The sequence below is a fragment of the Oryx dammah genome, unplaced genomic scaffold, assembly GCF_014754425.2.
Source record: "Oryx dammah isolate SB20612 unplaced genomic scaffold, SCBI_Odam_1.1 HiC_scaffold_23, whole genome shotgun sequence".
Classification (NCBI taxonomy): domain Eukaryota; kingdom Metazoa; phylum Chordata; class Mammalia; order Artiodactyla; family Bovidae; genus Oryx; species Oryx dammah.
The window spans coordinates 115,269,910-115,282,575 of NW_024070207.1; the positions used below are offsets into that span (position 1 = coordinate 115,269,910).

The window sequence follows — 12,666 nt, forward strand, 5'->3', positions numbered from 1 at the left end:
TTATGACTTTGGGGGCATTTCAGGAATAAAGTTCTCCATGCAGTGTCAGATCCAGCAAAATTGTTTTCTTGCATGAAGCTTAATTGAATTCTGTCATTAAACCTACACCTGAGAAATCAATAGCAAAAGACGACAGGCATACCTATCCCCCCACATTGTTAAACAGCTGGAGACTAAATTGTGGATTTTCATCACGGTAGCTACTAATGTTCTTCAGTGTTCTTTTTAGTATTCTAGTTCATAAGTGTCCTGAAGAGTATCAAGAACATAAATATGCTGAATGTTCCTATAAAGTGTTGAAATGTTCTCTTAAATATACTTCGTTAGCACCACACTAAATGAATATCTTTCAAAAGGCTTAGGACTCATGAGAATCGGAAAGGCAAATGAGTTTAAAAAATTTATAACTGGGACCCATCTTGGCAGGAACCAGGAACAGAACCCACATTTGAGACTGCTGGCTGTAATGGGACCTCAGGGATAATGTGGTCCCGCCATCCCTTAGTTAATGACACAGTGATGCCTGTGACAGTTGAGTAACATTTAATTTCACACAGCCTTTTGCCTCAGGAGGCAGCAGGTAGCTTCTCTGACTCCTGTATTTCTCTCTTTCTGTAATGTATATGTAACAATCTTTTGTTACAAAACAGTCTTTTTTTTTTGTATAAGGAGTGAGTCAACTCATGTTCTGTCCTTCAGTTCAATTCACTTCAGTTCAGTCGCTCAGTCGTGTCCGACTCTTTGCGACCCCATGAATCGCAGCACACCAGGCCTCCCTGTCCATGACCAACTCCCGGAGTTCACTCAGACTCACGCCCATCGAGTCAGTGATGCCATCCAGCCATCTCATCCTCTGTCGTCCCCTTCTCCTCCTGCCCCCAATTCCTCCCAGCATCAGGGTCTTTTCCAATGAGTCAGCTCTTCGCATGAGGTGGCCAAAGTGCATGAAAATGAGTTTCTACTGTTATTAATTCATTCACTTAAATAAAATTAGTAATTACTGTTACTGCTCATGCACATACTACATGCCTAGAAGTCTTCCAACATCTCATTCTGCTTCCAGTCTTACAGTATAGGGATCATTATATTCATGTTCTAGATGAGGAGACTGATGGTCAGACACGATGAAACTTGCTCATTCTCTGGAGCCACTCTACTTGGGTTTGAATTTGGCCACTACCCTCCCATCTCCATTGCTAGCTGTGTGACTTTGGACAAGTTCCTTCACCTTACTGTGCCTCAGTTTCTTCATCTATAAATTGGGGAGAATAACAGTACTTACCTCATAGGGAAGTTGTGAAAATGAAATGAAATAACACATGTGCCCGGCACAGAGTAAACCCTCAGCAAGTAATAATGATTGTTATTATTAAGTTGTTAAGTCATCAGGCAAAGATTCAGACCCAGGACGGCAAATCTCCAAAGCCCAAGCTCCTTTTACTAAGCTAGTTTGCTCCTTCGTTGTTACACTTCTAGGATAAAATGAACCACTGTATTTTTCTTGTGCTGTATTAGTCTTCTTAGACTTAATCATAGTGATATCTTTGCAAAGCCCTGTTTGCATGGAATGAGGTCAGGGTTTGGAAACATAGATGCTAGGCACAATCTTGGGGCCCAAGGGGAAGAGCCAGCACACATCCAGGCCTCTGCAGCTGTGCCTGCAGGCCTCCTTGGGTGGTGTCACCATTCAGAAAAATGAATAGTCATTCATTAAAAACCAGCTTTGGCCAAATTATATTGTTCTGCCCCCAAAATAAAGGATTCTCTATTCACACTTTGAATGTTATTGCTCAAGAACTACCTTGCTTCTCAAGAAATATACTTGGTAAGTTTTAAAAATGTAGTTAAATAAATAAATGAAAGAACTAAAAAAAATGTAGTAAATGACAAAATTTGGAAGCAGTAATGTAGGACAGACAGGGTGTGTGTGTTTCAGCCAGCGCATGAATGGTCTAAAACAGACAGGCCAGCCAAGTGCCTCGACACACCCAGATGTTGTCCTTACCAGCTGAATATCAGGCTCCCTACTGCAAAGCTTGTTTTAGTTGTAAACTGTTTATTTGTCCTGTGTATATGGAGAGGTCAAACTATTGGATCTTTTTAATATTTAAACATGCAAAGCGTGTGCAATAGACTGACCTCTTAGTGTAAGTGGAGTTATTCCACAGGAAATTTACAACCTGATTGATTGCCTTAATAGCAGCCGTATTTTAAAATAACTTACCAGGAAATTGTGTTAGGTAGTACAGTATTGAGTGATAGCAGTGTTGTTTTTTAAAATCCTAAATTCACTGTGAGTAGAGTTACCAGGTGTGATTATAAACAGAATAGAACCTATGTGTCAAATTATTAAACTATAACATGTCTAGAACTGTCTGACTGAAAAAATTTGAAAATACTTTGTTGTGGTCCCTAAACTTATTTCCATAATATTCTATAGGTCACAGCAGGCTTTGCAGTCATGAGTCTCATGTTGGCTGTGAAATGAAACAGTTATATTTATTTCATCTCCTAGGTCCTTTCTTTGTGATTTTCTGATAAAATGTATACTCACTGAGTGATTATGGGACTTACAGATTTAACTAGATATTGGTCTGATAGCATGTTGTCTACTTTTCATGATTATATCTCAAAAGTTCTAACTCCGTAAAATTCAGTAAATAAATTTGTTTCAGTGTATTTATTGGAATTTTTTTCTCCAGCAGCTGAATCATTGCTCATTGATTTTGTCCCCTACTCCAATGGTACTCCAGGCAAGATTTTGAAAAAATTTAACCTAGATTTACCCCAACTTGTTAAGTTTTGATTTAATTATACCTTTTTCTTGTCTTTTTTCTTTGGGATAAAAGAGGTTGAAACTACAAGCCTAAATGGTAAGAAGTTTTCTAAAGCAAGTAAAAATTGAACCCTTAATATAATGAATGAATGTGTAATGAATGATGTTGAAAGTTTCCTTATTCAAATAACAAACACTAACACAAAAAATCCCCCAGACCCTCAACCCTGGAGAGCAACCTAGACTTTCTGGTTTATCATGGAGGGAGAACAGTGTCTGCCACTCCAACTATTCTATGAAAGGAAAGAACTATTGATTACATTTTGAGAGCCTTCCTTACTTTCCGGAACCATGCCAACACACTGTACAGGACAGATTGTTGAAATGGGAAAAACACATCCAGTGACTTTAATATGATTCAGCCTGTATTTGGAGGCACAGAGTGTTCAAAGACAGCCTTTTACAGATGATTTTTATCAATTTTTAAGTAGTATCAAATACCAAAAAAAAAAAAAAAAAACAACCACCAACACTCTGGCTTCAGGAAAAGAGCAAAGAATTGGGCTGTTTTCGAGGGAGGTGGGCAGGGCGGCACACTTTGTTCCCTTCCACTGTGGGTAGACAGTTTCCATCTTAGTGCAGTCAAAACCCAACACTTTCCACAATCTCTTAGTTAAGATGAAATCTCACCATGTGGTTGGTGGTTAAGGAGCTAAACAATTAGAGATGCAACGCATGCTGATCAAAACTCTTAAATTCACATTTGGTCCAGTGGAAAGGGCCAGACATTATCATTTTTATGTGCAATTACTTTTTTACAGTGAAAGAACATCTTCAAAATCACTTTGGCAGTAGTTTTTGGATCCCATTTATGTGGGTTTTTTTAAAAGTGTGATAATATAATACATACCTTTTTTTTTCCCCTTAAAGATTCATCCAGAATAATAAATTCTGGAAGGATTTTCATTTAAAGAAATACGAATAGGGTAGATTTTAAGTAAAACAAGATGAAAATGAGATTACCTTAAAAGTTGGTTGAATATCATGTTCAAGATCTCCGAATTAATAGAATTCCTTAAAGATTGCTTTATAAGAGTATACCATTAGGTACAAATGCATTAAGCATCTCCAGGGCTATGTATTAAAGTTAGTACTAACTGTAGAAGGGATACTAACTGTATCCCTTAGGGACTTTCATTATGATAGAGAAAAAAGGGGACAAAATATTAAGCAACATGAATGAGTTTATTTAAATCTAATAATTATAGGAGTGTTGCTGTGTTTTAGGCACATAACATGTGTTCAGGAAACACATTTTTAAATGAATGCTTCTCAGGCATTGTCTGTGGGAGTTGGGGAGTGATAGTATGGTAAGGGGGTGGGCAGCAAATACATTTGCTAGTGCCAACTGGCTTTTGCAAAACTCTCTTAACTTCTCCAGGATTTGAAGGAAAGTGAAATGTTTAAGGAACCTATGAAGATGCATGTATTTGTTAATCATGCCAATAAATTGTGCTAATTTTTTATTACTTTATTTCAGATGCTACTTCAAGCGTGTTATCTACTTTGAACAAAACAGGTAATGTCAAGTTATTTCTGAATATAATAACTTGTCTTCTGTGGCTTCTTGAGTTTCTCACTGTGTTCCTCTGGGTTAGTAAAAGTTATCTCCTTGCCCATTTCCTATGACTCCAACTGTTGACTTATTACTCATTTTACTTTGACCCCGAACTCTATAGTTCTGGTGTCACCACACTTCTGAGCTTCCAAACTCTTACAGCAATAGCATTCCATTTAAAATAACATTTATTATTTTTCTGATTATAGTAGTAATTCATCTTAACTCATAAAACTGAGGAATATAGAAAAATGCAAAGAGGAAAATTATAATCATTTTTAATATTACTTTCCTAAGACTATTACTGATAATAATTTGGTATATTTCCATTCACTATCATATATACATATATAGTATGTATAAGTGTATAACAAAATTGTCATAGTTTACATAAATTTTTATATCTTGCCCTTTTGACTTCATACTAAGCTATAAGTATTTTCCAGCATCCATTACTACTTTTTTGCTTCAGTTGATTTTATTTATTTATTTTTGCCACTTCATTTATTTTTTTAATTGAAGGATAATTGGTTTACAGAATTTTGTGGTTTTCTGTCAAACATCAGCACGCATCAGCCATAGGTACACCCATGTACCCTCCCTCCCGAACCTCCCTCCCATCTCCCTCTCCATCTCACCCTTCTAGATTGTCAGAGCCCCTGTTCAGCATCCGTAACTATTAGTGACTTGATAGTATTCCATCTTGTGTCATATGTGAACATTAAATTTGTTTTTAATTTTCAAATAGAAATTGTTACAGTGAACATCCTTGTGCCAATATCTTTGCATTCCTCCCTAATTTCTGTAGAATGAGCTTCAAGGATTGGACTGATTTAGGTCAGCATTATGAATATTTTAAGGCCCTTCACACCTACTACGGAATTACCTTCTAGAAAAGTTGTACCCAACAGCATTCCTGCCAGCAATGGATGAGAATGTCTGTGTAACTGTACTTTTGCCCAGAGCTGAGACTATGTCATATTATTATATCTTCCTCTCAATTCCATAGGTTCCATTTTGCATTTTTTATTTGTGAGGCTGAAGAACTTTCTTCCCTAAAAGCACTTTCTTTTTTCACTAGAACCAGGAGTTCATTTCACAGTTGTGTTTTATTTACTCTGGAAAGGAATGTATTGGAACAAGCAATATACTTAAATAATTCTTAATGCAAAATGCTGTCAGCCTTTATGATTACCACCAATCATTGCCCATGGCTCTTTCACATACTGAAACAGAAACTCATCAATAACATATAGAAATGAGGTTTCTGAAACTCAGAATACCATCATCATTAAGTGCTCCTCCAAGATCTGACCTTGATGTTTTCTTCAGAACTTGCCACTAACCCTAGGAGACAGACCTTCTTAGCAAATCCGTGCCCTGAACACAGTCTCTTACATCATCCTTACAGTAAGGATTTATGAGCCTCATTCTCTCTTCACTGGAAACCAAGCCATGGCTCTGTCCCCAGAGTGTGTTGGGAAGGTATTTCTAAGGTTTGCTTCCTCAGAGTATGTTAATATTTGCCTATGAATCAAGACTTTGAACAGTTCTCTCCTGGTTCTGCTACGAGCTTATTGTATGACTGTAGTTGGATATTCTCTACCTCTCTGAGGATAATTTTATGTCAGTAATATTACATTATTATTATATTAATTTCTTAAGAAAATAGTAGGATACTTCACGATATTAGAGTATCATAGCAATATTTTCGATCTTGTATTTAGTGTTTACATTAATGTTCATTCTGAATTGCCCTCTCTTTACAACCTATCACCTGAAGATCCTTATAATGACTTAATTCTGCATATCTGACGTGTAAGTCCACATTAATTTGTCTAGCAGCAGTACATGGAAACTGTGGTAGGATTATGCAAGCAGTGGGGTGTGTAACAGATGTGATCCAGCTGGGGAAACAGCAGTCCAAATCCAGACCCACCCTCTGCCAATGATCTGAGTACGTAAAGCTCATTCATCCTGCTGCTGAGATGACCAATAGTGTCTTGAAGGTGTCAACAGTATGATTTTCTTAGCAGTTCACTGAAATGATACTCATGGCAAATTATTTTTAAAAAATAAGTAACAATTCTTCTCTAATGTTTAAATTGTTTCTTTGCAGAAAAAACTAAAATCACTATAGTAAAAACCTTCAATGCATCAGGTATGACTTATTATCAATATCTAGACTTTCTTTTTTTATACCTAAAGTTAAACAAATAGTGGTGGATATTTATATTTTCTTTTACCTTTTTCCTGTCTTTTAAAAATGAAATCTGTTCATAATGAATAGATGTTTATGCACTGGGTACCTTAAATTGTACTAAGTGTTTGGGGTTATATAATAATGTACTGTGTTGTGTGCTGTACTTAGCTGCTCAGTTGTGTCCAGCTCTTTGCGACCCCATAGACTGTAGCCTGCCAGGCTCCTCTGTCCATGGAATTCTCCAGGCAAGAATACTGGAGTGGGTTACCATGACCTCCTCCAGGGGATCTTCCTAACCCAGGGATCAAACCCAGGTCTCCCACATTGCAGGAGGATTCTTTACTGTTTGAGCCACCAGGGAATAATAATTATTATTATATAATAATAATTAGACACAATTCCCACTCTCTAGAATCTCCTAGTCTATGGGGAGAGACAAGAGAAACAAACAGATAACTATATGAACATATGAGCGAATAATGGCAGTGATTACACAAGCGTTTCTGACATGGTTAAGAGGCATGGGAGACAGAAGGACTGCTGCTAATGATTATCAGTGGTATGTAGTTTATGAAGGAAAGATTCTTAGAGGAGTGAACCTCAAAAATTATTTAAATCCAAAAAGAGATGTACTTTTAAGTACCTATTATAAGATTAAGGATTCTTGATTTGCTTAACAAAGGCTTCCAATTGATTCAAAGCAGGTTTTGGCAAACTATGGCCTGTGGGCCATATATGACCCACCATGTATGCTTGTAAATAAAGTTTTATTGGAACACCACCATGCACATTTGTTTATATACATTGTCTAAGGCTACTTTCCTGCCACAATGAATAGTAAAGTCGCTGCAACAGAGACAAAAAATATTTTAGACACACAAAGCCCCAAATATTTACTATTTAATCTATTACAGCGAAAGTTTTCTCACTCATGATTTAAATGCTGACCTGTGGCCATATCCTTGGGGGAAGTTATGGATAACAGCCCTAGCAGTTGGAAAGAAAATTCTCAGTATGCATGAATAGCAGGAGACATATATCACTGGAAATGAAGGTACTACTAAAAATTCAGAGAAACAGGAGAGATGATAGAATGAAAAGCTTAGTGAGCAATAGACCAATGGTTGTAAAGAACATATAAACCATTACAACCCACCATCTGTATATTCTATAGTGTTTGCATAGTATATGTTTTCAATGAGTTATATCCATAAGTAAGTAAATTTTAAATGAAATCTTTCTATTTTGGTGTGGGTAACATTGCTGGACCAGTATAGAAATCTACATGTCAGGTACCTTTCACCATCTAAATTGTTTGCTCACAGAATCAAAACCCTTAGTTGAAACATGATGCCTACACACCAAATGTCAACTAAATCATTCTGGCAGGAACCACATCACATGTACTAACTCAAATTATAATTTTAGTTTATATCCAAACTAGTTCTCTTGGGAAAGAATTAAGCACTCGTAAAGTGCAGTAGAAATAAAATAGCAGCCAGACATTGCATACATAATTCTGACCAAACCAGACCTAACAAGGACAGCAAAATATGGACAGCAAAATATGACAACCTTTTCCTCTCAGCAGTCTGCTAATACACAATCAACATTTGTCCCTCACTTTTGTTACAGATTTTTGATAATTCGCCAGTCAGTTCAGTCACTCAGTCATCTCCGACTCTTTGTGACCCCATGAATCGCAGCATGCCAGGCCTCCCTGTCCATCACCATCTCCCGGAGTTCACTCAGACTCACGTCCATCAAGTCCGTGATGCCATCCAGCCATCTCATCCTCGGTCATCCCCTTCTCCGTCTGCCCCCAATCCCTCCCAGCATCAGAGTCTTTTCCAATGAGTCAACTCTTTGCCACAAGGGTGAAATTAATGAAGGAAAGATTCTCAGTGGAGTAAATTTTGAGCTCTTTTCAAATCAAAGAAAAGATGTACCTCTCCTTTCACCAAAGGAGAAGGTATTTCTTAGGTTAATATTTGTGAAGTTTTTTGTTCTAACATGGCTTATTTCTCCTCCCACTCATCTCTGCCTCCTTTGTATGCCTATGTCATCTGTTTTACTGTCAATTACTCCATTTTGCCTTCACTGTAACTTTTTATAACATCATGTGAAATGCCATGCTGGATGAAGCATAAGCTGGAATCAAGATTGCCAGGAGAAATATCAATAATCTCAGATACGCAGATGACACCACCCTTATGAAGTGAAGAACTAAAGAGCCTCTTGATGAAAGAGAAAGAGGAGAGTGAAAAAGCTGGCTTAAAACTCAACATTCAGAAAACTAAGCTCATGGCATCCAGTCCCATCACTTCATGGCAAATAGATGGGGAAACAATGGAAACAGTGGCAGACTTCATTTTCTTGGGCTCCAAAATCACTGCAGATGGTGACTGCAGCCATGAAATTAAAAGACACTTGCTCATTGGAAGAAAAGCTATGACCAACCTAGACAGCAACCTAAAAAGTAGAGACATTACTTTGCTGACAAAGGTCCATCTAGTCAAAGCTATGGTTTTTCCAGAAGTCATGCATGGATGTGAGAGTTGGACTATAATGAAAGCTGAGCTCCAAATAATTGATACTTTTGAACTGTGGTGTTGGCGAAGACTTTAGTGTCCCTTGGACTGCAAGGAGATCAAACCAGTCCGTCCTAAAGGAAATCAGTCCTGAATATTCATTGGAAAGACTGATGTTGAAACTGAAACTCCAATACTTTGGCCCCCTGATGCGAAGAACTGACTCATTGGAAAAGACGCTGATGCTGGTAAAGATTGAACGTGGGAGGAGAAGGGGACAACAGAGGATGAGATGGTTGGATGGCATCACCGACTTGATGGACATGAGTTTGAGCAAGCTCCAAGAGTTGGTGATGGACAGGGAAGCCTGGCGTGCTGCAGTCCATTGGGGTTGCAAAGAATCAGACAGACTGAGCAGCTGAACTTATTACTTGTTATTTACTGGCCAGTATCCCTCACTAGATTGTAAGCTCCTTGAGGGCAGGGTCTGTATCTGGAACCTCCCAAAGCCTATAGAAGGTGGGAGATATTCAGCCAATATTTTTTGACTTTTACAGGTTTTGCCCATGTGAAAAGATATCACACATTGATGTTATTTCATACATATGTTTACATAAAGAGCTAAGACCAGCATTAGAGTGTTCATGGACTCTCAGGAAAGGAAAGAGAATCTATGAGTAAGGAAGGGCTGTTTCATTTAAAGTCTCTATACTCAGTTGTATTCATGCTATTCCTTCTTTATTAGGCAGAAAATAATTGGGAATGATTAATAATTGGGCAGGATTAATTGGGAATGGGACAAAGAAATTTTCGGGAGGAGTAGGGGATCAGATACTGACACACTAAAGAATGGTGTGAGTCCACTTCCATAGCTTAACTGCTAAGAAATGAAAACTCATTCCTTTAGTCTTTGTGGAATTGATCATAGCCAATTATATCCAACATATAGTATTTTGGGTACATGTTCAGTGCCCGAGTTTGTGAATTCTCTTAATGTTGTATTTAATTGCAGGTATTAACATGTTTAACCTGCTGGGTTGTGTTTTCTTTGCAGGTGTCAAACCCCAGAGAAATATCTGCAATTTGTCATCTATTTGCAATGACTCAGGTTAGTTCTTGTGTACACTACACATGACCAAATAAATAAGCTCCACAGAGAAACAGTTTGTTTTCCTGCTGTTAAGTATATGATGTGGGACCCTCTGATTTATCTCTTTTCATCACACCTGGCTACCCAGAGTCTCAAATGAAAACCAAAGCAAATTTTAGATATGATTGAAAGTGAGATAATGGATTAACTCCTTTAATATGAGAACATGAAACTCTGCAGCAAATATTTTTCACCATAGCTAATATCCTGAGTTGACTCATGAACATAATTAATAATGGATTTAATTATTAAAAGCCATTTCTTATATATAAAATCCTCAAGCTTTTCCATAGGACCTTCAGTATTATAACTTAGAAAAGGATGTTATCTTTTGTGAAAAATAAACTGCTCTACTAGAATGTTGAAAATCTCACATACATCTAGTTTAATTGGATGCTAATTCCAGGAGTGCCCATAGTGTATTTTGCCATCACTAACTAAGACTGTGCACTGTTTTTAAAAATTAAAATGGAAACCTTTTGAGAACATGCTATTTTTGAAATGGGAATATTTTCCCTTCTGCCATGGGCCAGAAGGAGTGAAGCAACCACTTTTCTCACGTTGGTTTGGCTCTATGGCCTCCCTTCCTTATTAAAATCAATGAAAGCAGATGTGAAAAACAGAAAAACATGGTGTGACAGGTCAGAACTGGATCATGGGAAGAGTGAAGAGGAAGGTAACAGAGTATTTTATAATGTTAAAAGTTTTAGTGTGGCTCCAATGATATAAAAAAGCCAATAATTATAGGAAAACATAGGAAACAATTTCAAGTAACATAAATTAAGGTTGGATGGTTGAGAAAACAAGCAAACTTTCCATTGAAAGAATGTTCCACAAATACTTTATATTTGTGTGAATGTAAGGTTTACTTACATGAGCTTTCTGCTAGTAGTATTCTCCAGGTTGAATATAGCAGGAAAATATTAGCTGACTTTGATTAAAGAAAAAAAAAAGTGTTGGATACATTTCACTTTCATATACTGTGTAACTCTCTTCTCTGCTTCTTCTCACCTCCCTCCCCTCGTACCCCTCTCTTCACTGGATACTCCATAATTTCATTATTTTCATGCTTCATTTATGTTTTGGACTGGTGACTAATGTCTAGCTTAATGTTATGTCTACATGATGTTTGATAACTGTTTCAAAGTTGAACATTTAATAAAAACAAAACAAAACAAAAACTCTGGTCATCTTGAATAGCAGATGCCGGGAAGCTGGTTGGAGTAATGTTTTCCCCAGTTAAGCTACTGAATTGACCATTTGTTTTAGTGTCTGGTGAAAACAACCTTTTCAGGGGAGCAACTCTTTTGGCGCCAAAAATTCCACAATATCCTGCCAGAAACCTTCACTTCTTACAGATTCCAATCTGGATTTATTAAGGGAAATGGGGGCTGGTGAGAAAACTGGGATCTGACCAGGTAGAGCCAGGCTGAAGGTCAAAAGGTATAGTGGCTTCCTGGCTGTTCTGCTATCATTGTACACCCAGCACATTCATGAAACTGAACATGTGCTGAATAAGACTGAAGGATGAACTCGGAGAATGGAGAGGCAAGGGAGAAAAATTGTGTGTCAGCACACATACAGTTGCTAAATAAGTTTTTAAAAGCTAAGATTTTAGCAAAAATGGACAAGCAGTTCTGTGCATTTATAAATTATCTTTGGGCTTCCCTGGTGGCTCAGTGGTGAAGAATCAGCCTGCCAATGCAGGAGATGTGAGTTTGATCCCTGGGTCAGAAAGATCCCCTGAAGAAGGAAATGGCAACTTGCTCCAATATTCTTGCCTGGGAAATCCTGTGGACAGAGGAGTCTGATGGGCTAGTCCATGGGGGTCGCAAAATTCGGACATGACTGAGCAGCTAAACAACAGCAACTGATTATCTTTGCTTTTAATAATTATGTAGTGTATTAATTTAAATTTCAGTATCAATATGCAGAGTTTGGGATTCTCAGTAGAAAGGTGGCTGGAAAAGGTAAATCATGTTCGCTGGTCTAATGGTATTGTCAGCCGTTTTAAGTGGTAGTGGACTGCTGGGTCCTTGGCTATGGGAATCAGTTGTATTTTGGAGTGCAATGAAAGATGAGATTGGGAGGTCTTCTACCCTCTAGCTCAGGAGTTGGCAAACTACTGCACGTAGTTCAAATAATAGCCTGTCACATGTTTTTGTAAATAAAGTTTCATTGGAATACACCCATGCCATTCATTTATATACTGACTATGGCTGCTCTTACACTATAACCACAAAGTTGTATAGTTTCAACAGAGAACATATAACCCACAAAAACTTCAAATATTTATTTTCTGATCTCTTACAGAAAAGTTGGTTGAGCCCTGCTCTAGTTTATATGATATCCTTGCCTTTCTGCTCAGGAGGCCAGTTTTTTGTCTCT

General features: G+C 37.6%; 1 protein-coding gene across 1 annotated transcript in view; it reads left to right on the forward strand.

The window, feature by feature from the left end:
* Positions 1-12,666, forward strand: part of ADGRG2 (adhesion G protein-coupled receptor G2) — a 71,577-nt gene that overhangs the window by 26,584 nt on the left and 32,327 nt on the right. The window contains exons 3-5 of the mRNA XM_040266535.1: positions 4,317-4,355; positions 6,514-6,555; positions 10,183-10,236. Coding sequence (XP_040122469.1) covers positions 4,317-4,355; positions 6,514-6,555; positions 10,183-10,236 — 135 coding nt within the window. The remainder of the gene's footprint in view (positions 1-4,316; positions 4,356-6,513; positions 6,556-10,182; positions 10,237-12,666) is intronic.